The sequence below is a fragment of the Semicossyphus pulcher genome, unplaced genomic scaffold, assembly GCF_022749685.1.
Source record: "Semicossyphus pulcher isolate SPU_LCO1_2020_fin unplaced genomic scaffold, fSemPul1.0.p SCAF_5, whole genome shotgun sequence".
NCBI lineage: Eukaryota > Metazoa > Chordata > Actinopteri > Labriformes > Labridae > Semicossyphus > Semicossyphus pulcher.
The window spans coordinates 23,266,746-23,291,576 of record NW_027211726.1 but is presented as its reverse complement, the minus strand read 5'-3'; the positions used below and the strand labels follow the sequence as shown (position 1 = coordinate 23,291,576).

The 24,831-nt window shown below is 39.0% G+C and overlaps 1 protein-coding gene across 1 annotated transcript; it reads right to left on the bottom strand.

Moving 5' to 3' along the window:
- Positions 1-6: 6 nt before the first annotated feature.
- lpcat1 (lysophosphatidylcholine acyltransferase 1) lies at positions 7-24,831 on the bottom strand. Its single transcript, XM_069681496.1, has 14 exons — positions 24,638-24,831; positions 14,213-14,352; positions 13,469-13,683; positions 13,196-13,308; positions 12,964-13,024; positions 8,363-8,421; positions 6,465-6,499; positions 6,135-6,189; positions 5,954-6,036; positions 5,685-5,810; positions 2,160-2,313; positions 1,920-2,018; positions 1,699-1,840; positions 7-1,218 (listed from the first exon to the last, which is right to left on the bottom strand). The coding sequence occupies exons 1-14, from the start codon at positions 24,722-24,724 to the stop codon at positions 1,085-1,087; spliced, it is 1,503 nt and encodes a 500-aa protein (XP_069537597.1). The 5' UTR covers positions 24,725-24,831; the 3' UTR covers positions 7-1,084.

Below are 24,831 nucleotides of genomic sequence, written 5' to 3'. Positions count from 1 at the left end.
CAAGGACCTTTTAATTCTGCATTCAAGTGAAATAACACATTACAGGAACATTGCATCCATAAAGTACAAAATGTGTCAGTCCAGCATAAACAATCAATATCAATATTTAAACCTGCAGGGAAAATTCACAGACTTAGAAACCTGAAAATGCAGTATAAAGATATGTATCTGTTTGAGGTTTAAAGGCAGGATTTGCTCCAAAAGCTTCACAATCCTCCAAATAAATTATTTCCCTTAAAAAACATTTTTTTTTAAAAATCACCATTTGGAAATGATTTTCCCTGAAAGTGGAGAAAAACTATTAAACAATATAGACATTAAATTTTCAGCAAATCACACAATATTTCGTACCATATAATCAATAAAAAAAGCATAAAAAAAGTTGTATGATTTGACTAGGCTTCATATAACAACCAAAATAGAATGAGTCACTTACTGATCCAAGAGTTCTTGGTTAGTATATTTATGGCAGTGAAACAGCTGCTTGAGTAAATGAATGATGTCTTTGGATTAAGTAGCATTTTCACTTTGGTAATTTACCCTCTATTTGTGTCATAGTTTGGTGTAATAAGTTCCCAGCATGGTGTATATCCTGATCGTCCTTACCTGATATAAAGTTCCTATTTTCTTAGTATAGCCTACTATGTAAATAAAGAGCAGCAGCATAGGGCTTTGTGCTAATGTCTATACAGTATGTGACACTGCTAATCTTCAACACAGATTCAATAAAACAATGGCTAAGTAATAACCCTCCTTTTATTAGATAATCTCTTAAATATCTCGTCTTAATAGATATAAAGCTAAAAACTAAAATAAATTATATATTTGCAAGGCAGAAAAGAGAATTTCTTTATACCATAATATGAGAAAAAAAAAAGAAAGGGAAAAAGTTCAGAAGAAAACTGAGTGAAGTTATTTTTATTGCATATCTTTGCTATACTAATGCATCCTTATCCATAAAACCTTGTTACTTTCTGTCTGGTCCTCTTTCTCTACCAACATTTGAAGGCACAGAGGTGGTAGGCAACCTGCATTGGAGAAGTTGTTGTGCTGAGAAGGTCACTTGAGTGACTGGGTCCATTCTTCAAACATCTTTGTTGTGGCTCTGGCCGTTGCAGCTCTTCGGTCGGTCGCAGCAGACTTTGCCTGGATGGTTTTTAAAATCGATGTAATCCCGGACAAAGTATGGATGCTGCTCTATAAAATGACGAAGTTCATCTGGAAAAGGAAAATATGTTAAATATCCAACATTAAGTTTTTATTTTTGTGGGATAGCCTTTACGTCAATTTTAAAGTACAGTGTTTCGCACTTTAAGAGGCATAGGTATAATTACTATGAAGACCATAAAAGAGGAGATCAGCAGCTTCCATTTATTTGTACCCTGCATTTTCTATTATGGGCAGATGATAAATCTGATAGATTGTGTTATGTTAAAGGGGGAAATTATTTTATAGGACAAGAGACTCTTAGAAAAAGGCAGATGTTGGATTTAAAGGACCCTGGAAAATCAACGACAGACGGTGCTTTTCCTTTTCAGTGAAGCCAAGAAGAAATCTCATGCAATGGTGACAGCACAGAGGGAGCAGGGACGCACCGATGGAGGCTGTCAATCATCTCCAGAAAGGTGTCACATACCTTTTATTTTGTAAATGAAAGAGTCGAAAGATGCTTAATGAGAAACAAACACTAGGTCTTACCAAATGTGATCTTCTTTGTATCGGGTCCATCGAGCGATAAAAACAAACCAGAAAGCTCCACCTCTTCAACTCCTAACATTATTTCACAGATGGAGACGAGCTCCTCTTCTAGGACCTCCCCGTTCTCTTCATTCTCATACATCTGCACGGAAACATATACTTGAATAACTATACTATACTATAATGACATAAAACCACGATTCTGTAGTATATGTGCTCACCCTGAAGGCTAATTTGAGGGTCTCCATTGACTTTGATGGTCGATAAATGGTAGACAGAGCAATAATGTAGTGTCTGATGTCAATCAAACCATCTTCATGCTGTGAACAAAATGATGTAAGTGAATACCGGTAAAAATGTAACATATGATCTTGCATGAAAATGTTATTTGCTGAATATTTGATGTGATTATTTTTAATAACTGAAAAAGGCTCTATTTAGCCTTGAATCTATATTTTTACCTGATCAAAGAGGCTGTAGACTTGTGTGAGTGCGTCTGTAACTGGCAGGTTGAGGAATTGCGCAAAGTCCTCCAAACCCACCCTCTCTCCCTGCAGCTTTCTGGCTCTTCTGGCCTGCTCCTCCAGCGATTTAGATGTAGCTCCTGCTCTCAGCCTGTTAAGATACAGAGAACACCGCAACAAAAATGAGGATAAGGTTGGTCACCTTTTTATGATAAGCCTGCAATAATTCCACACACCTATCCACAGCATATTGAAGATTTAAGAGGATAAATGTCTTTAAGTTGTAGTGAGAGAAATGTATTGCTACATTTGGCGAAGAGTCTATGTTGGGCATACTGACTTAAACTGTACTAATTACACATAAAGTTGCATACTATCAAAGAACTAAAAAAACTCTGTTTAACTACTAGATATACACTCACCTGCCACTTCATTAGGTACACCTGTGCAATCGAATGCAATTCAACACAACAGCACTGCTGCTGATTCTGCTTTTATGAAGTGTAGTTTTTGTTGACTTTTGTTTTGTTGAGTTGGAATTGTGTAAATTCACACGTGTCTTATTTTGTCCTCCCTATTTACATACATGGGGGGGCTAGAGTATTAGAAACACCTCTGTATATAATGCAGCTCAGTACAGCCCCACCACCAATTATGACCTTGACACTGAAATATAATTTAATTAACACCTCTACGACAGCTTAAAAAAAGCCTGTACATTACAGGCAACATAAAAGCAAATCTTATGGCTGACCTGGGGTCCGTTTCAGAAAGGAGGTTCAACAAACCCTCAGTCTAACCCCGGACTGTGGTTTGACTTTGAGTTAAAATACGCTGGCTTTTTGGTTCCAGAACAGCTGATCAGAGTTAGTTCAATCAACTCTGAGTAGGTTTTGCCGGAGTTAAGTGCGTGCACGCTGACTATAAAAAGCCAGCATTAATGGAACCCCCGATACCACAATTCACCATGGCAACGGTACACAAAAAGAGGTCCTCCTACGTCACACCAATCCTCATGCGGACGTTCAGCGATTACGATGTTTTTAGTAAAATAAAGTAAAACGGCTGCAGCTGCAAAAGAGAGAGAAGCAGAGTAAATGCACAAGTTTGAACTGGTCTATTTATCTAATACTTAATCACGACCGGAAGCTAAAATTTATATTAATTTAGGAGCAATCCAGTGGGAGAAAAACATACATGGAAGCAGTTAAAAATAAAATACCAGAACATCTTTCAAAGTAAGGCTCAGGCAAAATAGGCTCATGGCTGAACCTCACTTCAATCATATTTTAAATATTAAACTAATGAAATATCATTCAGTGGCTGTTTTAATGTGCATTAGCTTTATCCCTAACATGATGCTGACTTCACATACATTATAATTTATGTTGATTAAACTGAATTGTGTTAGTTTAAGAAAAAAAAATTCCAATAACTTAGGTGTCTTATTTGAGTGCTCTCGGCAGTGGTGTTGGAATATCTAAAAATTACGACTTTGACACAAATTTGTCTTTTGATTTTTTTTATCATAATTATAAAAGACTTTTGCAAAGGGGTCAGAGCACCACAGAGAGGCAAAGTTTTTTTTTTAATTTGTAACCGCTCAAAAACACGCGTGAGACGGGCTGAATGAATGAGGAAGTCGAATGAGGGTTTTATATTCTAGAGCGAGGAGACAGAGCGAAACTCTGAGTTTCCTGAAGAAAACCTGCTCCCAACCAGGTTAGGTTCACAGACACAGTTACAATAGTAACCAACTCAGAGTTAAAGTTACCTCTCTTTCTGAAACAGCAAACCCGATGTTTCACTCATTTCGGGGTTAACAAACCCAGGGTTTTCACTAAACCTGCTTTCTGAAACGGACCCCTGGTGTATTGGATTACATTAGATTTTTCAGGTGTGACTAATGAAGTTGCCGGTGAGTGTATATCTCTGCATTGGCTCTCGAAATTATCTTAACAGGCCAACTACTTTCTGCATTAAAGGCACTTTCTACTTCAATAAACCACAACTTATGAATAACATTATAGTGTAGAATATAAGTGAGGCCCACGTTCCCAACACATTTTTGGTTCGGACCATTTCCAAAATAAAACCTTTCCTCACATTCTGTGATCTAGAAAAAGTTATCCATGCTGTCGTCTCCTCCCGGCTCGATTACTGTACTTCCCTGTATCCTGGGATCAACCAGGCTTCTGACTGGTTCCAGGAAGAGGGACCATATTACTCCTTTTCTGGCCTCTCTACACTGGCTTCCTGTATGCTTCAGGATTGATTTTAAGGTTGCACTGTTTGTTTTTAAACCACTGAAAAGACGACCCCCCTCCTATATCACAGACCTCTTAAGCCCTTACACTACCTCCAGGCCCCTCAGATCGTCACCATGGGCCTCCTGGCCGTCCCTCGCTCTAGACTTAAACTCAGTGATGACTGCGCTTTTGCCATCATGACCCTCAGACTGTGGAACAGCCTGCCCTTTTCAATCAGATCCGCCTCCCCTGTCGACTCTTTCAAAACACACTTTCACAGACTAGCATTCCTGTTCCGAATAGGCTGCTTTATAACTGCGTTTATGTCTTTCAATATTTTTCAATATTTTATTTATACCACGTGATATTTATACCTTGTTTGTTTGTTGATGTTTTTGACTCTTCTGTGATTGATCTTATAAGGTTTTTGGCTTTTTTTACAGCACTTTGGTCAGCTGCAGCTGTTTTTAAATGTGCTTTATAAATAAAATAAATGAAATGAAATGTATTCCTAAACATGATGAGGAGAGTCATATGATTCAACAGAATCATATGGATTTAAATGGCTGCACTTATATGTGCAGTTTACCCCAAACTACACATGAAAGTGAACAGATGAATGTCGATAGGTAATATAAAGAACTCTGAATGTTAGGAAGACTAGAAAGGCTAATATAAGATTCTGTTGATCATATGACTCAGTGTCTTGCACAATGATACCTAAAAATGAGGACAAGAGGAGCTGGGGAAAGGACTGCAGGTCTACTGATTAGTAAACGACCCACTCCATCTCTGAGCCCCACATATGGCTATATAAAGATTTCTTTGTACTCAGGATGTTATACTTGGTTATGCATACTGCACTCCTTCTACCATTGCTGATGATTTTAGATATATAACTGTCCCCATATTGGAGTTTATTAGCAAAGAAGGTAAAAGAAATAATACCTCTTTGGTATCTTCATATTTATGTGGTTAACTGAGAAAATCATGCTGATGTCAACTTTTTAAAAAGCTCTTAAATAGAAAAAACTAATCAGGTAATCTTCTGGAACTAATCAGATAATCAAATGATTAGCAACTTTCCTATCTATTTGTAATTCCTGGATATAAAATCTATTGTGAATTGTTTTAATAATATTAATCTTTATCCCCCTGTGCGTGTTTCTTCCCTGCCACCAGGTGTCATTTTTTCACCTTCAGTGCCTCATAGTCTTATATCAGACCTGTCTTCCCCACAGTAAACCCAGCCGGCCCATCTCCCTCCACTCACCCCAAGCGGCACACCAGCTGGTTAAACTCAAGCAGGCAGCTGTAGTCATATATTTGCATGGGGCCATGTGAGAGACTGATGTCACGGTCATCAAAGGACAGGTCTGTCAGCGGGACCTCCAGCGCTCTATCAGGACAAACGGAACGGTTCATGAGGACCTTCATGTATTTACTGAGTGTTACGAATATCAGAAGAAAACAAGTTTAAACAATACAATGTTGATCACAGACACGTATGCAATCCCACAATTCAATGCAACACGCACTTACTTGGCCATAAGCTTTCTGACATTCTTGGCAAACAGGGTAGAGTTTTCCTTCTCCTCAGTTGATGGCGTGTAAATAGGCAGGTACTAAGGAGTCATTAGATGGAGAATATCTTTTTAAATACAGGCTAACATATCTCTCAAATTGAAAAGAAGATTGAAGAAACGGATATTAAATCACTCACTTCTATCTCCATGGGATTATGAGGTTGGCACAGAGTAAGCCATAGGATCTTGAACCTGAGGAAAGAAGTGATGGCTTTTTATATACTTGAAAAGGTAGTATAATAAGGAGAAAGACACATAAAAGACTGACATAGTACTCAATACTGGATGAATACTGATGAATACTGGAAATGGTGTAGGTTTTCCTGACTGATCCTAACCAAGTCCATTGTTAAAACATGTCACTGGTAAGGTATGGGTAATAATAGTGGAAGCGCACTTGTGTGTGTGTCATGGTTTGTGGTGCATGTAAGAGTGTAGGTGTTTGACATAAAGACAGAAACACTCACGCTCCGGGGCCTTGCCATGTCCATGAAACAGTATCCTGTGGAAAGGAAGGATACACAGGAAATGGCTCAGGACAAACACTAACACAAAAGCAAGTCCTTCTCCTACAGCTTCTCTACCTTTACGTGATCTGCTGTTTGTTTTGTTTGTCAAGTAAAACGTTAGAGGGAGCTGGTGAAATCAGAAAAATGAAGTAATAACATCTGTTGGGGTTGAGGACTCAGAATAAAGATGTAACTGTGGCCAGGACAAAGGGCTTATCTCATATTGAAAATAGTTGAAAGAATATATTATCCTAAAAGCAAAACAACAGCACAAGTTTCCTACGTTAAACCGGAGGGTAGGCACCACAATTATTTACAGGAAGGACCTAATAATACCAGGCCACTACTCTCTCTCTTCTCTGTATGTTTTTACTGAAGAGCATTTGATTGTCAGTAGACTCTTCTCACTAAGAAACCCGAAGAGGAGTGAGGGGTAAAGTAAAGGGAGATTGTTTACGTATCAGTTGCAATTAGTGTCATTTGCTCCAACAGAGAAAAAAAAAAAAAGTAAATCAGAAGTAATAAAATTCCCTTCAGGCACTCCTAAGATATCACAATCAAAGTGTTGGATGGGAATTCTTTTTTTTTAACTCAATCAGTCCCTTTTTCATATTGAATCCTCTTTTTGATCTGCAAATGCAAACCAGAGCATGAGCAAGAAGACTGACTAGTTCTGTATGATCATTCTTATTGCTTGTCCCTGGGTCTGATACTTAGTGGTTTGGGGAATGCTGATAGGAAGAGCCAATGAATACATATTTCTTGATAATGTTTTGCAGTGAGTAGTACATTGGCCAGTTAAAAGGAAAGAAGAGAAAATTGTATTTTAGGGAACACAGGGCAGTGTCAAAAAAGAGATAAGAACTCCTGCAAACAGCAAGGCTTGAAATAAATTGTATTAAAATAAGTTAAATCCTTCTTTTATTCGCTTCTAAGCCAGCCAGATCAAGATCTTAATGAGACCAGTCATAACGTCAACAGGGGTCGCCAAATCTAATAAAATATCCTCAAAGCTGCTTTAACGGAATCAAAAAAAACAAAACACAGCTATGCTTGCTGAGCAAGATTTGCTGTCTGTCTTTTGATTTTGACCCATGATGACAAAGCTCTCATCCTTGTATGTTTCTACACATTTACCTTCATCCATTTGATCATGTTTAAGAGGGCAAAGTGAACAGTAAACTTTACTGTATTATTTTCTGCACTGAATTGGACTAAGGTAGCAAAACAACTATAATGATATCCAAAACTAGGCTTTGCGTGACATCTGGCTACCTTCAACTGATGCCATCTGCTTCATTGTCACGTTATACACATGTGCTTTCAATCAAAGTTTAACATATTTTGATTTGCCCCATTAAAAATCTATATCTTATGTGACTTTTTCTGCAAACTTTCTCTACAGCTTCTGAACAGATGTAATGGAAACACTTTTATAGTGTATTCTTAAAGATTCTGGACTGGATGTACAAACTGCCAGTCTCTCAGGTTGTCATAAAGTCAGCATTTTGACTGAAATCAGCTCAAAGCGAAACCATGAAAAAAGCTTTCTCAGGAAACAGACAAGAAAAACTTGGTAATAAGAACTGTATAATTCATGAGAGTGAGGAGAAGTGCCGAGGGTGAGACATGACACCTGTGTGTGTATGTGTGTGTATGTATGAGAGAGAGATAGATAGAAGAGGGGGATGAAATATCATCCGAGTAGAACATGAAGTCATTCAACACAAGAAACACCATTACATCTCAGGTGTGTGTCAGTATGTGTACATGGTGTATTCAGGGAGTCAGCTTTATATGTCTAAGGCTACAGGTATGGAGCAGGTAAGGAAAAGATTGAAATAATGTGTGGTTACCAGTGTGTTTGGGTAGCGTAGCATCACAGGCTGCACAGGGAGTCCTGGTATGAAAGCACCTAATGTGGACAGGAGAGGAGAGGGAGGCAGTGAGAAGCCAATAGAAAAGAAAAGCATGTGTCAGTAACAAGAACAATTTTTTTTATCATTATTTACACAAGTAAATGAAACTGTATTAACCAATATATGATATTTTTCTAATATAGTATTAGCAAATATTGTCCTGTTTTTTCTACACATTTTAAGTGACTCAAACATGGCAAAGACAGAACAATGCATTGGGTTGGGCCGTGTACTGGTTAAGATGAGTGACAAGCTCACAACCTCAAAGTAACCTCCAGCCCTGGCAGGAAAGCTTTTGAATGAGATTCTATTATGCGCTGCTGGTGAGAGACAAGCTGAAAGAAGCTACATACGGTATTAATGTCCAGCAGAACCATATTCAAGCCACTGTCTGAGTTTTGAATGGGATGAATGAAAATCGAGTTTAAACCTTAAAGACTTAAATGTGTCTTTTTTGGGGCAGTACAATTTACTGTAAAAACGTGTTAGCATAAGGTTGCCTCTTTACACATCAGGAAGATACAGAGCTACTAAATGCTCCAATATTTTTACAAGCTGTGGCTAACAAAAAAAATCCATAAAGCTGAAGGAATCCAGAAACACCTACTTTTGTATGGTTTCTAAATATGCCTATCTGCAATGGCTAACAGCATAACATATTGTGTTGAAGGGAGAATCACAAGTTCAAGCCATCATGCTGTCAAAAATCATATTTACTACGCTAAGCTTAATTATATGTAAATGTGTACATAGTTAATAGGTCCTTAAGGCAAGCTGGTGTCAAGGCCACTTTAATATGATGCCTGTGAGTGTGGTAAAGTAAAACAGTTTTTTTTCCCACCAGAGAGCATCTTTGTGCTGAATAAGATCAAAACACTGTGATGGAAAAAAGAACATCATTAAAGAACAACAAACCCTCCTCCAAACATGATGAATGACTGATTATTTTCTAATACATAAATACTGGCCACACGTATTGGTCTGGCTGCACATGAGAGATGAAGGACATTAGAGTGGTCACTGTCTCCATCCTCTGAATAATAATGTGACATTAGCAAGGTGACGGACTGGGAGAGAAGGGTGAATATAAAAGTGAAAGCCCTACTAAAAGCCCTTTTGAAAAAAAAAAAAGACTGGAGGTATCTGCAAAGCACATCATTCAGCATGCACATTAAAAACATGCACACACACACATTTGTTGTGCTGGGAGCTAGCTATGAAGAGCTAGAACAAGAAAAGACAAATACAGAGAGGGCAGAACACAACAGACAGATCAAGCTGGACAAACACACACACCCACATACATGCGCGCGCACACACACACACGCACACACGCACACGCACACACCCACACGCACACACACACACACACACACACACACACACACACACACACACACACACACACACACACACACACACACACACAAAACAGAATGTGACCGATGGGGGAACTTGAAATGACAGAATTACAAACAGGAAGAAAGGGGATTAGACAGAGCAAGCGGGGAACAATGGCTGACAGCATAGTCACACATGCACACACAACTCTCTCTCTCTCTCTCTCTGTCACACACACAAATGTGTGGTGAAAACAAGCCCAAAAAGATTGGGTGCAGCAGTTTTTATGTCCTGTTGAGGTGTCCTAAGCAAGAAACTGAACCCAAATCTGCTTGGCCGTCAGAAAATTATTATTACCCTGACACGTACACCTGGAGTTGGCAGCTATGCAGTCAACGTTATGCATTAATAATCATTTACAAGTTCAGGCATACTTAAATAAATAAAGAACATAGTTAGCACATGCAGCTTCTCCATTAACACATAACAAACCCCTGGTTGGAAATGACCAGGAACCACAACCAAGTTAACTAACTTGATTTTACTCTTTTATTTGTGGAATTAGAAGTTATTATAAGGTTATTAATGTGAAAAGTGTGTGTTATTCATGTAAGATTTTACATGAATTCATCAATCAAATATCATTTTTTATTGCCAATGTGTGAAGGGATAATAGAGGAACTGATAAATTGAGACCTTCCGCAACTTCCTCCATTGCCTCTAAAAGCCTGTGGGCTGATTTAATGATAAGCACTTGGGATGGTTTTTCCGCGAAACAAGAGGATGTGACGTATCTGCGCGTTCGTGAGTACCTCTGCCGAGAGCTCGTTCTCCACCACTACAACACGAGACAACGCAAGCTGTGAAATGGAGAAGGATAGTGCCAACAAACAACCAGCATCCACAACACCAACACAAACTACACACAAGAATAAAAACAAAAAAGTTTTATCTAGTGAAGCCCGTCCGACCAAACAGGAATGTGACCGACGTCAGGGGAAAACCAGAGTCAACATCGGCAGGGTATGCGAATCATGGAGAGACCTTCGATTGCTTTTGGGGATCAAAACAGTCCCACAACTTATTGTTGTCATAGAAACAAAAAACGTGTGCAGCCTAGCTAATGTTCGCTAATGCTTGTGATGATTTGCTGGTTCACTGGCGTAATTAGCCGTTTGGTTATGAAACACAATGCCGGAGTCATGCAGTGTATTTATGTTGTTGGCTAACCTTATTATGCTCAACATTATGACAACCAAAATACTATCTGAGTGTGTATGTCAGTTATCTAGCTTGACAAATAACTTTGCCAGCTAACATAACAAACGGCGTTGATTTTGGCCAACAGTAAATTAGGTAGCAGAACAAAGCAAATGTGTATAACTACCGATTGTTTTCTATTTGCCAATATCATTGCATTATCTGCCTAGGCTAAGGTTAGCCAGACAGCTGTAAGCTGGCAACAAGCAGTTAGCAGTTACCTACAGTTAGCTTGTCTGCTATTGCAGACAACTTGCCAGTTAAGCAACGTAGCAAAGCACCGTCGAGTGGATAACATCAGCTAACTCACGCAGACTCCTGGGGCTGATCTGGCTGGTAATTGAGTAATTTGCCATTTGGTCACGAAGCACAATGCCAGATCCATGCAGTGTAGTTACGTTAGAGCTAGTTAGCTAACCTTAGCATGCTTGCTAATGTTATGACAACCATAGGTGTTATATATCCTTCAGTATTGTGAGAAACAGTGTTGATTTTGGACAACATGATGCTGGTCAACATGATACTTGTCAATAAACACTACTCGTCAGTGAAAAGTAAACAGAGTCGGTGAGTTCTGAGATTGGCCATGCTCAATTTTGTGTGTGCGCGTACAAGAAGGTTGATTGCAGTTCCCTCAACGGACGACCGTGTCACTAGGAATGAGGATTTCTGAAAGTTACATATAGCACCCTTAATTTATTATAGGCCTACATAGGATTGCTGTCTATTTAAATTTAAGAGTAGCTTTTAATATTGAGCTTAGAGGGAGCTGAGGTGGAGAGTGTGGACTCCTACAAATACCTCGGGCTGTGTCTGGACAACAAACTGGACTGGTCAACACACACCAGCCACCTGTACGGGAAGACACAAGGCAGGATGTACTTCCTAAGGAGACTGCGGACTTTTAACATCTGCAGCAAACTGCTGCGGATGTTTTACCAGTCTGTGGTTGCCAGTGTCCTCTTTTACACTGTAGTGTGCTGGGGAGGCAGCACATCCAAGAAGGACACATCCAGACTGGATAAACTGATCAGGCGAGCCGGCTCTGTGATCGGCATGAAGCTGGACCCTCTGGTGACGGTGGCAGAGACAAGGACACTAAACAAACTGTTGGACATTATGGACAATGCCAGCCACCCTCTGCACACCGTCATCAGCAACCAGAGGAGCCTGTTCAGTGAGAGACTGCTCCTTCCAAAGTGCAGGACTAACCGACTGAAGAACTCCTTTGTCCCTCATGCCATCAGGCTGTACAACTCCTCACTTAGGGGGAGGAGGTAACAGGGACAGACTCTCTCACAAGCGGTAGCCACTAATTCACCTCACAAAGTTAATAGTAGTTATCCTCCTTTATTCAATAGTAATATTTATTTATTTCTCAAAGGGTCATATGTGCAATAAAAATCTGTCAATGTGCAATAATCTCTCACCACAGTGCAATAACCTAATACCACAGTGCAATAACCTAATTTAGTTTAATTGAACTATTACCCACTGTTTACTTGTACATTTTCTAAGAGTGTATATTTTATATATTTTGTTATCTAATTTTGTACTTTTTTATATATATATATATATATCGATAGATATATATATTTTGATCTTTATTTTTTACCCTCTGTGTGCTGATTCTTTCCTATTGTATTGTACTGTATAAGCTGCTGGAGACTGAATTTCCCAGAGGGAGTCATCCCAAAGGGATCAATAAAGTTGAGTCTAAGTCTAAGTCTCTAAGTCTATTGTGCTGCAATTTCATTTTTTTTCAAGTTTTTATTCAGATTTAAAACATGTTGAGCTACAAACAACACGCACGCGCACGCACACGCACACTCTCTCACACACGCACACTCTCTCACACACACACACACACACACACACACACACACACACACGACGATGTCATGATGCCTAGAGGAAGAAGTGGACTGAACACATACCAGCCTTGAATAAGATGAGCCCCGACCTGTTGGTGCAAGTCCCTTCTGGAAATATCATGATCTGGAACAAACAAACACTTTAGGCGCACATTAACAAACACAAACAGATGCATCTGGCTCTTCCTCTCTGATCTCTTCAACTGGCTTTGATTTGTGTGGACTCTGTTTGACTTATTATATTCCAATGCAGTACAAGCTGATGTAAGATAAGCTTTCCATGGCTTTAGGTTACCTGAGGCCACTCCCCTCCAGACTGAGCTCTCCGCTTTATTTCCTCTACAGTTCTTCTTCTGGAGTCCTGGTCAGACCGAAACACAAATACTGGCCTGATGTAGCTGATCAGAGCTGGGAGGACAATAGTAAAGAAATCAATTTGGGATACATGTCAGGAAAACAAACTAGTAGCACTACAACTATTACAACAGTTAAGCTAAATTAAGTTAAGTTAAGTTAAGCTAAGCTAAATGTAGGGATCAAATAGGTTATGGAAAGGTGTATTACTCACTGCCCCAGACAGGAATGCTCCTGCTTTCCAGTTTGGTAACTATGGAGCACATGGTCATGGTGACTGGGATGGCATCAAAGTAGGTGGAGTGTGGTGCCACAGTGAGAATTGGAGCTTCTGAGGGCGCCGCCTGTTGCCCTTTTACTTTGATCCAATGAAAACCACCGCAAAACCACATTGCTCGCATGATCACTCGTAGACACACGTCTATAACCCTGAGAAAGGACACACAGTTGATGCAAAATGTGTTTTCAGTAATTTTAAAAGTATAAATTGATATTTCTGACTAAATCCTTTCCTGCAGCAACAATCATCTCCAACCTCAGTTACAACCTTCATAAATATTTCCACTACCACTGCTCCTCATCTTCATCGTCATATCTACTTCTACATATCTGCTATTACTTTTTTATATGTCCTATATCATATATGTGATCATCAATATCCTCAAAAATTACATGTTCATTCAGTTGCTGTTATTTGGACATTCTCAATCTCAAATGGTTAATATAACTTCTTTGGATTCTGTTTATTCAAGAAATTAATTCAGCAGACATGTAAATCACTTCCAGCTTACACCAAGAAACAATCAGCACATATAAGACTATAGTTGACAAAAGTGCTTGTTTGTTAGGCTCTGTTTATCATATCATTTTCACACATTTCTATGTGATCCCATAAGTCTTAGTAGCACATTCACGTTTTCACACTTTCCGACACACACAAATATGCATTTGCACACACCTTCTCCACCATGACTGTGGTTCAATGACAAACTCAGAGCGTCCTAGGGAGGCTGTAAAGGCGAAGGGCCATGCCAGCAGCATGAAGAAGGACACCAGCAGCAAACGCACAGGAAACACTGTAACAGACATCAGTCCGATCTAAAGAGTGATAAAGAGCAGAGATGGAGAGATTTATACATTTACTTTTAAGTATTTATAACAGACAACAGATAACAGATACTATATAACAAGAGTAATAGAACAACAAAACAATGCATTAAAGTACACAGCATGAAAACAATTTGTAAAACATAAACAGTAAAAACCATATAACTAACACAATTGATGAAAGCAAGGTCCACATTTGTTATGAGCCTGGACAGTGGGAGCCTGTACCAACTGAAGTCAAGCAATTGCAGGTTCACAAGAAAAGAAGGAGTTTAAGGCCCTGTTTAAACCTTCTACAAACTTGTTCACTTGTGAATAGATCACTCAGTTCTCATGCTAATAACCAGTTACCTGTTATTCTTCTGCTGAACATGTTTTGTCTTTGTTATTACTCATGTCATTCCAAGCATGCGCAAAAGTATTGTAAGCATTATAGTAGGCTTTGCTTGAAATAGAGGACAAATCAGTTGATGTTTTTTAATAGACATATGAAGATTATTGAGGCTATCTGTGCAGGGAAATAAAATGGATCACAAGAGGTCAATGGAGAGACATGTTAATGGTGCGAACAGGCATACTTAGAAAATATTGACTAAGGGCCCGATCAGACAGAGCGCGTTTTGCAGGCTGTAAAACGTGAGGCGCACCGCACTGCCTTTTTTGTTGAAGCCTACGGTTAAAAAAAAGAGCAGCTCGCTGCTACTTTTTTTTCTACTGTTGTTAAGGCAACTACCGAATCATTAGCTATCATTAATAATATAGATCCCACTTGAAGAAATCCTTTCTAGCATAGAAATGATAGTGGATAAACCCAAAACCAGTAGCAACACAGAAACTAATCAAAAGTGCTCAGGAGTTTAGCCCCTTAAAGACGGTAGGTAATTACATTTTGGGCTTTGACAAATCTAATAATGGAATCACCATCTGTAAGAAGTGAACAGAGAAACCCTTCTACTCTTTCCTTGTATTACCGAGGCCCAAGAGAAGGCATCACTGTGAGCCGAGACTAGGCGGGGTATCCAACAAAAAAAAACATCTGCTCTTAGAGTTAAGTCACTGAAAAGGGTAATATTGATGAGTTTTTTAATGGTTCAAATTTCAGACTAAGTACTTGAAGATCTCTGCAATTGAGTCCATCGTTGTCTATCCAGCTCCTCAACAGTGACATTGTTACCATATAGGGTGGTGAAAATTTTCGATACTTTAATATTTCTCGATACCACACATTTAAAAATGATACAATCTGTTATTTTTTACGTTTGATAGTACCAAAAGGTACCAAAGCTTTAAAATAACAACAGATCATCAGTCAGACAACCCAAAGCTGCTGCGAGCAAAAGATTAAATGATTATGTACCATTTAACTTACAAAAAGTGGAGATGGACATGCCCTAAAAGCATAACCCTATGCACTGAAGACCAAGTGCTTTAAATTCTTTAGAAATGGCCCAAGACCCTTCAGCCATGCTTACAGGTTAAGTGAAAACTTTGACCTGTCTCTGGCACTAGAAGAGAACCACTACAGTTTATAGAATTTATCCTCCAAAAAATAAATATATGAACAAATTTCTAGTTTATTTAATTTCTATGTTTTATGTCAGCACCATCATGTAGAAGGTAAAATGTAAAATTTGTAAGGACATTCTTGATAAGGACATTGCATTAAAGAGGCTTATCTTGAAAACTATTTAGAAATGTCTGGGTTTGCTTGACCGTTTGGTATATCATACAAAGACTTTTGCATAACATCAGTGAGGTTTTACTGTATAAATAGTAAGGTAGGGAATGAGATAAGGCATTCCCTACTCTGCAAACAGTATGAGGCTTACCTTGGGGCATACAGTGTAAATCTCATCACTGAAACAAATTTATTAAAGCTGGCTAATATGGGTCTTTAAAATATGTTTGAAGAAAATCCGGCTCATTAAGCCTTCCATTACTATTAACAGTATATCTGATACTCAATACTTTCAGGTATCAAGTATCTTTTTTTTTTTTTTTACTAGTATTGTATCAAAGTTTTTTTGACAACCCTATTACTGTACTTCCACAAATACTAACTTACTTCATCATTGTTTAACATTTCTCTGGGTTTCAAAGCCACCTGTCAAACAATAATTATGTTGGGTCTTTAACATACTGTACATTCTTTTACAGCAGAATAGTATGCCTGCATGTTCTACAATGCCGAAAGGAGGAGAAGCACATTCCTTTGCTGCCTTTAGGAAGGAACAAACATTCATCAATCAAACTCAAGAAGTCATGCTCTAATCACACTTTCCTGTTTAGGAACACCTGCAGCTATTATACATACTTACATATATCACAAGCATACTGTATATCTACAATGCATTCAAAGACTGTCTGTGAATTTGTATGAGAATTAGAACCCGATTAACCTCCACCATCAGTGTATATGTGTGCGAATGGGGTAAAATTGAATGCAGCTCAGAGTGCTTTGAATGGTCAGCTGTGAGTGAAGTCCTACCATTGGTTATATATAGTACATTTAAGAGACAGAACAGTACTGTTCTGGGGTTTTGAACTCTAACCTTCAACAGAAGAGCTAGTTAGATAATGTCTATGTATAACAAGAGACATTCTTTGAATTTTTTGAGTGGCAGAGCAACACAGCTTTAGTGACACCAGACAGAAGACTACATCTGCAGTGTATGTTCTGATTTACATTATGAAATAACAAGTAACATTTATGTTTACGTTTATTTTTTAGGTTATTTTAAGTTTTTACAGCCTGTGTTAAATGTAACACTCTGATCGGCTCAACCTCTTAGTATATATCATACAAAGACTTTTGCATAACATCAGTGAAGTTTTACTGTATAAATAGTAAGGTAGGGAATGAGATAAGGCAACTCTGCCAACAGTATGAGGCTTACCTTGGGGCATACAGTGTAAATCTCATCATTGAAACAAATGTATTAAATCTGAAGTGCCACAGTAGAGATGAGAAGTCAGCTGGCTGACCTCTAACTGTATAATGAGAGAGACGTTGTGTGTATGTGTGTATTTGTGTATGCGTGTGCTAACAGGGTCACAAAGTCACAGCCTTCAGTGTAAACTCTGACTGTGTGACATTTTTAGCCCCTTCCTCCCCCTTGTCAGACCTTTGCTCGATCTGTTCATCCAACACTTTCATCCTGATCCCTTGTTACTCTCTCATCACCCTCAAGACCTGCCCTACAGTAATCTCCAGTCCCTCAGGAATTCCTCTCCTCAACTATCCATCCATCCAGTCATCCAGCCATCGATCACTCCCTCCCTATGTGTATTCGCTCAGCTGCTTCATTTATCATGCTGCTCTCCATGTTTTCCTACTTGCATTGATGTGCTGCTTGTCAACACTCTAGGGAATCATATCTAACCCCTCCTGTCTTGTCTTTCTTGTGTGTCTCTCTCTCCAGAAGAGCTCAGGTGCACATTGCAGAGCTGTATTAATAAATAAACAGTTATGGGGGTGATTTATGATGCTATAACGCCTCTCCCTGCCTCCCCACCCCCAAGCCTGACGCATGGTGCACTAATCATCAGAGCTTAAAAAATGCATCTGGGAGGATCCTCTGACATTATCGCAGCAGGGGGCATGATAATGAGCTGGGGCGTGGTAGAGGGAAGCAATTCCTACTGTTTTATTAGAGTACTTTAACATCCACTGCTGATTACTTGAAATGTGCTGTAAATATGTGCTTTTGCATTGCTGGGCTCACCTATACCACACGTCCTCACTCTAATATAAAGCAGCCTAAAAGGATTATTGTCAGAGTGCAATGATTGAGATGTCATGGAGACCCCTAAAGGCCTCTTTTTCGCAAGATTAGGCACAACAAAGTTGGTAAAGGGTTACTCCGCTGATTTTTACACATGGAGATCAGTTTACTTATGTGTGTATGCATGTATCATATTACAGACTTGAGGCATTGAGTATTTAGTAGGAAGAGAGGGTCTAACAAAAGCTGCTATTGAGTTGCATTGTGGGAATTTTAGAATCCATTATTTTTGGAGTTTGACCCATCCTTGAGACAAAAAGGCAGGATACATTAGGCCTCTTTTAAACTTAACACTGACTCAAGTGACGTCACTTGAGGCAAAGTATGGAATTTTGTGCCCTCCCCTCTGAAACTATATAAGGCTTCATAAAACATGCCTCCCCAAAGACCTATAAACACACTTGTATGTATAAAACCTAATATAGTGTAGGTATTAATTATTGAATGTTTTGGACCTCCACATGGTTCAAATAGTTATTGACTAATTATGATGAAAAGTCACTAGATTTGGGGGTTAATTTTAATTATATCTGATTAACAGAAGTTAAAGGTAAACTGTGTGATTCTATAAAAGTGAAATGTAAAAAAGAAAACAAAAGGCACAAGGACAGCGTTAAAGAGAAAAGCAGCAAGTCTCTTGACCTGAGGGTAAAGTTAATGGATTTGTTAAGCCATCTGTTCTATGTTAAATATTCAAGAGACACAAGGAAGCCATAATGGTCCCATTGACTCCTGATACACACACACATTCACAAACACACACCTTCTGTATGTACATATGGGAACATAAAATCAGTCATGGGCCATTAAGGCATGGAGCCACTCAGCCCATACTACAGCTGGACACTTCTGCTCTCTCTAAACACAGAGGCAGACAGACACAAACTGACAAGTTGTAACTGGGAGGTGATCATAGAAACATTACAGTTATAATGTGTTAATAAAATGCAACAAATTGTGTATTTGAACCTCAAGACACTGAAAAAACAATGACTGCATTTACAGCTATTTTGATAAAACTGGATTGGCTTGAAGACGTATCAAAATGTCTTTAACTCTTTAAGATCATTGACGTCTGTAGATGACACAAACTATGACTTGACCCTTGACAGAAAATAGCAGAAAGGGAGATCCAGATGATTTGAGCGATCAAAATGATGAAAGAATTCCAACTCAGTCCATTAAAAAGATATTCCAATATGAACCACAGATATAAACCTCATGGTGGTGCTGAGGGACAATCAGGGGATCAGCAAAGTCTAGGGATGTAACGATACACTCAACTCACGATTCGATATAAATCCCGATACTGGGTTCACGATACAATTTACTCAAGATACAATTTTCTCATATTTATAAAAAAGTCTAAATTGAAATAATCCTTTTTAATTTTGAGGTTGTATATCTTATTTATTGTGATGTTAAAAAAAAAAACTTATATAATAGTCTATATGATAAATGCAGAGTGCCATATTGCTCATATACAATTAACAAGAAAAAATACGCTCTATTAGGCTATTTGGGACTTTTAAGTCTGTTATCTTAAAACAAAATAAATCCCCCTCCCTACTTTTACCACTCTTGGTAAACAGTAGAGAGAGTTCAGGTGGAGCGACACGTTTCTTTATATAATAAATACAGGGGCCTCAGCGTGAAAAGCCGGTAACTTTTGGAAACGAAGGCTCAAGGGTCCTACTTCCTGTCAACACACACAGCCTCACGCTGTGTGCGCTGCGGGTGCAGCCGCTACAAGTAAACACTCTGTGGCACGTCTGCTCCATGGACGGTCGGTTTATGTTGCCACAGCATTAACCAACACCAGGGTGAGGTGTCGCTGATAACGGGAATACATTCACTGAAAAGCTGCCTCGTGTAACTGAAAAGCCCTGAAAGCATTACCTTGCCAACATTGCGTGTGACAGCAGCAGCAGCATCTCGTGCTAAAAGTTCACATGCAGGTGACAAAACAGGATGCAGCCCCTGGAATTTGGGACACAGCTACAGACTCTAATGCACTTATGGCGGGCTGCACAAAAGTGATATCAGATATTTTCTGCTGATAAGTCACGGCAAAGTCAGATAAATATCTTTACAAAGTTTCAATTAATCCTAGTGCTGACGGATAAATTGTATTTGTATGTCATCGCAATATGAACATGCATGATAAACACACAAGACTGCCTCAAACACAACCAATAATAAAAACATTTATATACCTAGCCATGCATTCACACTCTGCAAGCAAACACACGAGCCATCTAATGAAGCACCAGCGAGCTGTCAGCTACATTCACATTAGTTGGTGTCGATTTGGTGGTGACTGTGAGGTAAGTTTGAAAAATGGTTGAAGTAGGAGAGAAAAGCACTCAAAATGTGGTTGCTAAGACCTTGGGGTGAAAATTCTAATTATTTTGGATGCAGTAAGGATGGCATGTGACAGACAGTTGCTGTGTAAAACAAACTGAACAGCAGGGAGACCCCTTTCCCACCAAAATTAGCGCGTTGATGCAGTTTTTTCAGACCCGGGAAGAACTGCTTGTAGATGCCGATTGTCTTTTCCCATTGCCAGTAAAGTATACTGCTGTCGGTCTCTTTTCTGCTGTATCACCGTCTGACGTCACAAACGCAGAGACAGAGTTAGTAAACTGTGAAGACGTTACGGTGGTTCGGTCTTCATTGTATCTATTACTCATTCAGTCAGTTTATCAAACTCAGCGGCGACAAATTTGGAACAATGTTCGAGCGCTACTCGGATGGAAACGGGCGGAGTTTGTGCTGAGATGACAAGGACTGGCAGCAGTTACCGACGGAGCGTAGCATTGCGCCGGAAAGGGAGCGGAGACACCGGTTTTGCGTTCCCATCAATGCCGATCGGAGCCACGGCGATAATTACCTGGGTCTACTGCAGAATCATTTGACCCGGGTCTGAATGCCGACTGTAACCTTTCCCACTAAGAACAAAAGCCAGGTGTATGCACACTTAAATATTTAGTGTACAATTCCTACCTATATCTCAGTTTTAAACAAAGTAAGCTCACATGGTAGTTGGCTAAAACTAATACTATACTGGCTCTCATATTATATATTACATGGTCCATCCCCTTACAGCACTACTATGCTTTCTTTTTCAGGCTGAAAACACAAATATTTACCATTAACCTAATGCATGTTGTGCAATTCTATTCTTTTGTCAGAATCAGCATATTTCAAACGTTATTTTTAGACCTGCACTGACACATTATATAGCCCACTTTTCCATAGCCATGCCATTTAACAACCAACAACCATTTAACTCCCTGTGCAATGCGTCCCAGCTCACTTTTAACTGCTCCATACACCCTTTGTAGAAGGCTTATTGCCACGTGTTAATTGTTTAGAATGAGCCAAGGGAAGCAGATGTTCCACCTGGCTACCTCGGGCTACCCTGTTGTCATGTTGTTTGTTAAAAATCGAGGTGGTGTGTCAGGCAGGTAAGGACAAGCATTCCCCCAAGTGCAAGACCAAGGTGAAAGAAACTTTTACAAACTGCAAGTCCCAGCTACTATTTTTTTTCCAAAAAGAGAAAATGTATGCTAGTGAAATTAACAACATCCCCACACTTTGGAAGTTAAAAAATATATCCACCCAAAGATTTGGTTTTAGAACTGAATATTTGCCATTTCTCTAGAGATTTTTTTATGCATATTAATTGAGATTACACCAGTGGTCCCAAACCACTCTGAACCAGTCATTGCAGCTCTCTCTCTATCAAATGTCACAGGTAGACATTTTTTGTCAGCAAGCTTAGGAATTGGCAGACATTTCTGAATGAAGTTCACTATTCAGCAATGTGTGACTCAGCTGGAAAGTGTGCTACTGCCGTTTAACTTGCTGACCTAGTTGGTGTACAATGTTGCTGATCCTGTTTACTTGAGGTTAGGAGAAAAGGATACAAGGGGAAGGATGTGCAAATGCATTAAGCAGCACTTGTATATATTTTCATTGCCCTGAATGTTTTGTTTACAACAAAGCCATACACTTAACTTGTATAGAGGCATTTTCTTTATTTGGTATTGGTTCATGTTGCTTTTTCTATTAATACGTATATGCTGGTTACTTTTTTTTAATTGTTTAGCTTTGTTTTGTCATGTTATTAGCTGCTATGTCTATTTCTAATTGAGCCTATTGAGAACAATAACAAGATTAGTCACATTTCTTGTATGTGTATACATACAATAAAGCTGATTCAGATTTGTGTTTCAACATAGCAAATCCACATATTCAAAATCAAACACACACCTAGAGGTAAACAAAGTCTATGGCATGTAGGATGTAAAGTTTTCGTTAAAGCAGACCTCATGTTTGTTTACATGGGACTGTGTGCACATGACTGTGTTCACACGTGTTGGAGAACTGGAAAAACACATCTCACTGCCACAATAGAAGTCGGCAGTGGGAGGTGTGAACCAGACCCAGAGGCCATTTTATACGCTGCAATAATGCCCTAAAGCACCAGCATTATGGAAGTGTTTCCTTTTCTCTAAATCAAATGTTACAGTATATTACTGTCTGTGTGGTTATAGATTGCATGCCCACATTCAGGGAGTGAAGTGTGAAGTGTAAACAACAGTGACGGTGGCACACACAGACACCTGAAGCCCTGTCCTGTCCTGGTAGTCAAATGTACTAATAAAGAAATTCTTTCAGCAAAAATAACTTGTGAAGAAAGTCTAGCTACAGCATTCAGCAAGCCAAATTGAACAGATCTTAACAAAGCCCAGCTTAAAAGCATTGTACAGGGGCAAAATCATGCAAAACAAAAAAAGGCAAAAGGCCTGGGTTTACCCTTTTACTCCCTGTAGTAAGTGTGGGGTGTGGACATGAAGGCCTGTGCCTTTATGTCTGAGCCTTGTGCTTTGTGTGTTTTGGTATGAATGAATGCTTGCACTTCAGGGCCCTGGAGCTATGGGGAAACAGATAAACTTGATGGGGTAGAGCAGAGGGAGTGTACTTTCTGCTTGTTAGAATGTGGGACTATGACTTTGACTTGTTTTTAGGTTGTTTAACTTATTTCAGGGCCTAGCTTTAGAAAAAATGACAAGAGGACAATCAAAAGTGCTTGAGATTCATCTTTGCTTCATTACAAACCTTAAAAAAAATATGTAAGTTTTCTAATTGCAAAGAAGTAGATGAAATTATGAATTTAGAATGTCAGTGGGATTAAATTAGCTGTGTGTGTACAGGGTATAATTTAGGCGGACCACACCAATCATTGAGCATGAGAGCCAATTGATCCATTGACTGATTGATGAGGATGTATTTCAGCAAGACCAGCGACCTGCTGCAGTGACAAACCATCAATTTCAGTAGTTGATTTTGTATGTGCCCACAGCTGTCAGTCTGTATCAAAATCAACCAGCAAAGTATAGGCCTACCACCTACCACCTCCATGTTCGGCCCAGAGGGCAAACCTTACTTTAACAAAGTAAACCACTATTTGAGTATCAGTCTCCGGTTAGTTTACTTGAAACTTGGTGAGCTTGTTTACCCCTGCACTCACACCAGAGAGTAAACACTCTGTGTGGAAAGAAAAGGCAAGACAACAGAGAACTGTAGACTGACAGAGGGCACATGTGGGAGAAAGTGCATACTACCCTGTTTATCATGTCAGTATGACAATTATATATATTATATTTGTGCTTTCCAATGCCAATGAATGTGTAGTTGAAAGTTGTAGTTGATTGATTGATTGATTGATTGATTGATTGATTGATGTCTGACATGCAAATGTGGTCTATCAAGATTCAGGATCCATCCAGGAAAATTTTGGCTGGCCCTACAATGGCACCACAAGTCTCAGATAGCACTTACAGTTGAGCACTTCGGAAAGCAAGGCAGTTACATGTAATATATTGCAAAAATAATGGTACATGTGAAGTAAATAACTTCAAGTTACTTATTTACTTTGTTAATGAGAAAATGGAAGAATGCACATGCCCTAATCTCTGAGTACTAGTTTTTAGATTTATCATAGATCTAAATGTGTTTTTTTTCCACTTCGCATTCAAAATTAAAGACGATTTTTAACAACGACTATGCTAAGAAGCAGTTTAAAAATGTATGTGTTTATAATCTTAGCATGCCTGATATTAAGTGTTAGTGGAAGCTTTTTTAACACGGTTTCTTATCATCCTTTCATGACAACTGAAAGTTGAGCATTATACCCATTTTCACTGAACAAGGAAAACATTTAGGAACCACATTTCCCACATGGCAGAACATAACCTGATTCTTGAGTAACTTCTTTACAGCGTTTTTTTAGGTTACACAACGTTTACACACTGGCCCACAGAACAGGACATAATTAAAGTTCCTGTCAGCAGTAAGAAGGGGGGTAAATGAAGTCGTAGTTTATTTACTCCAAACACAAGTTTGCAGTAGCTGTCGTCGAAGAATTGCTATGTTTAACTATAGATATTTGCATTATCACTGGTTATCTTACTTTGCCTTACCTTTATTTTCTCTGCAAGGGTGAATTTCAGCTCGTGGACAAAGGGGTTTTTGCCCACTCTGGAGGGGCGACTGTTTGATGACTTCATTGCTCTCGACCTAACATCAAACAAAAAAAGAAAGTCCAATATGAAATGTTCCGTAACGATAGTTGAGTTTGTTGTTTAGTGTCGCACGAGTGTCTTCTACAGTCCTC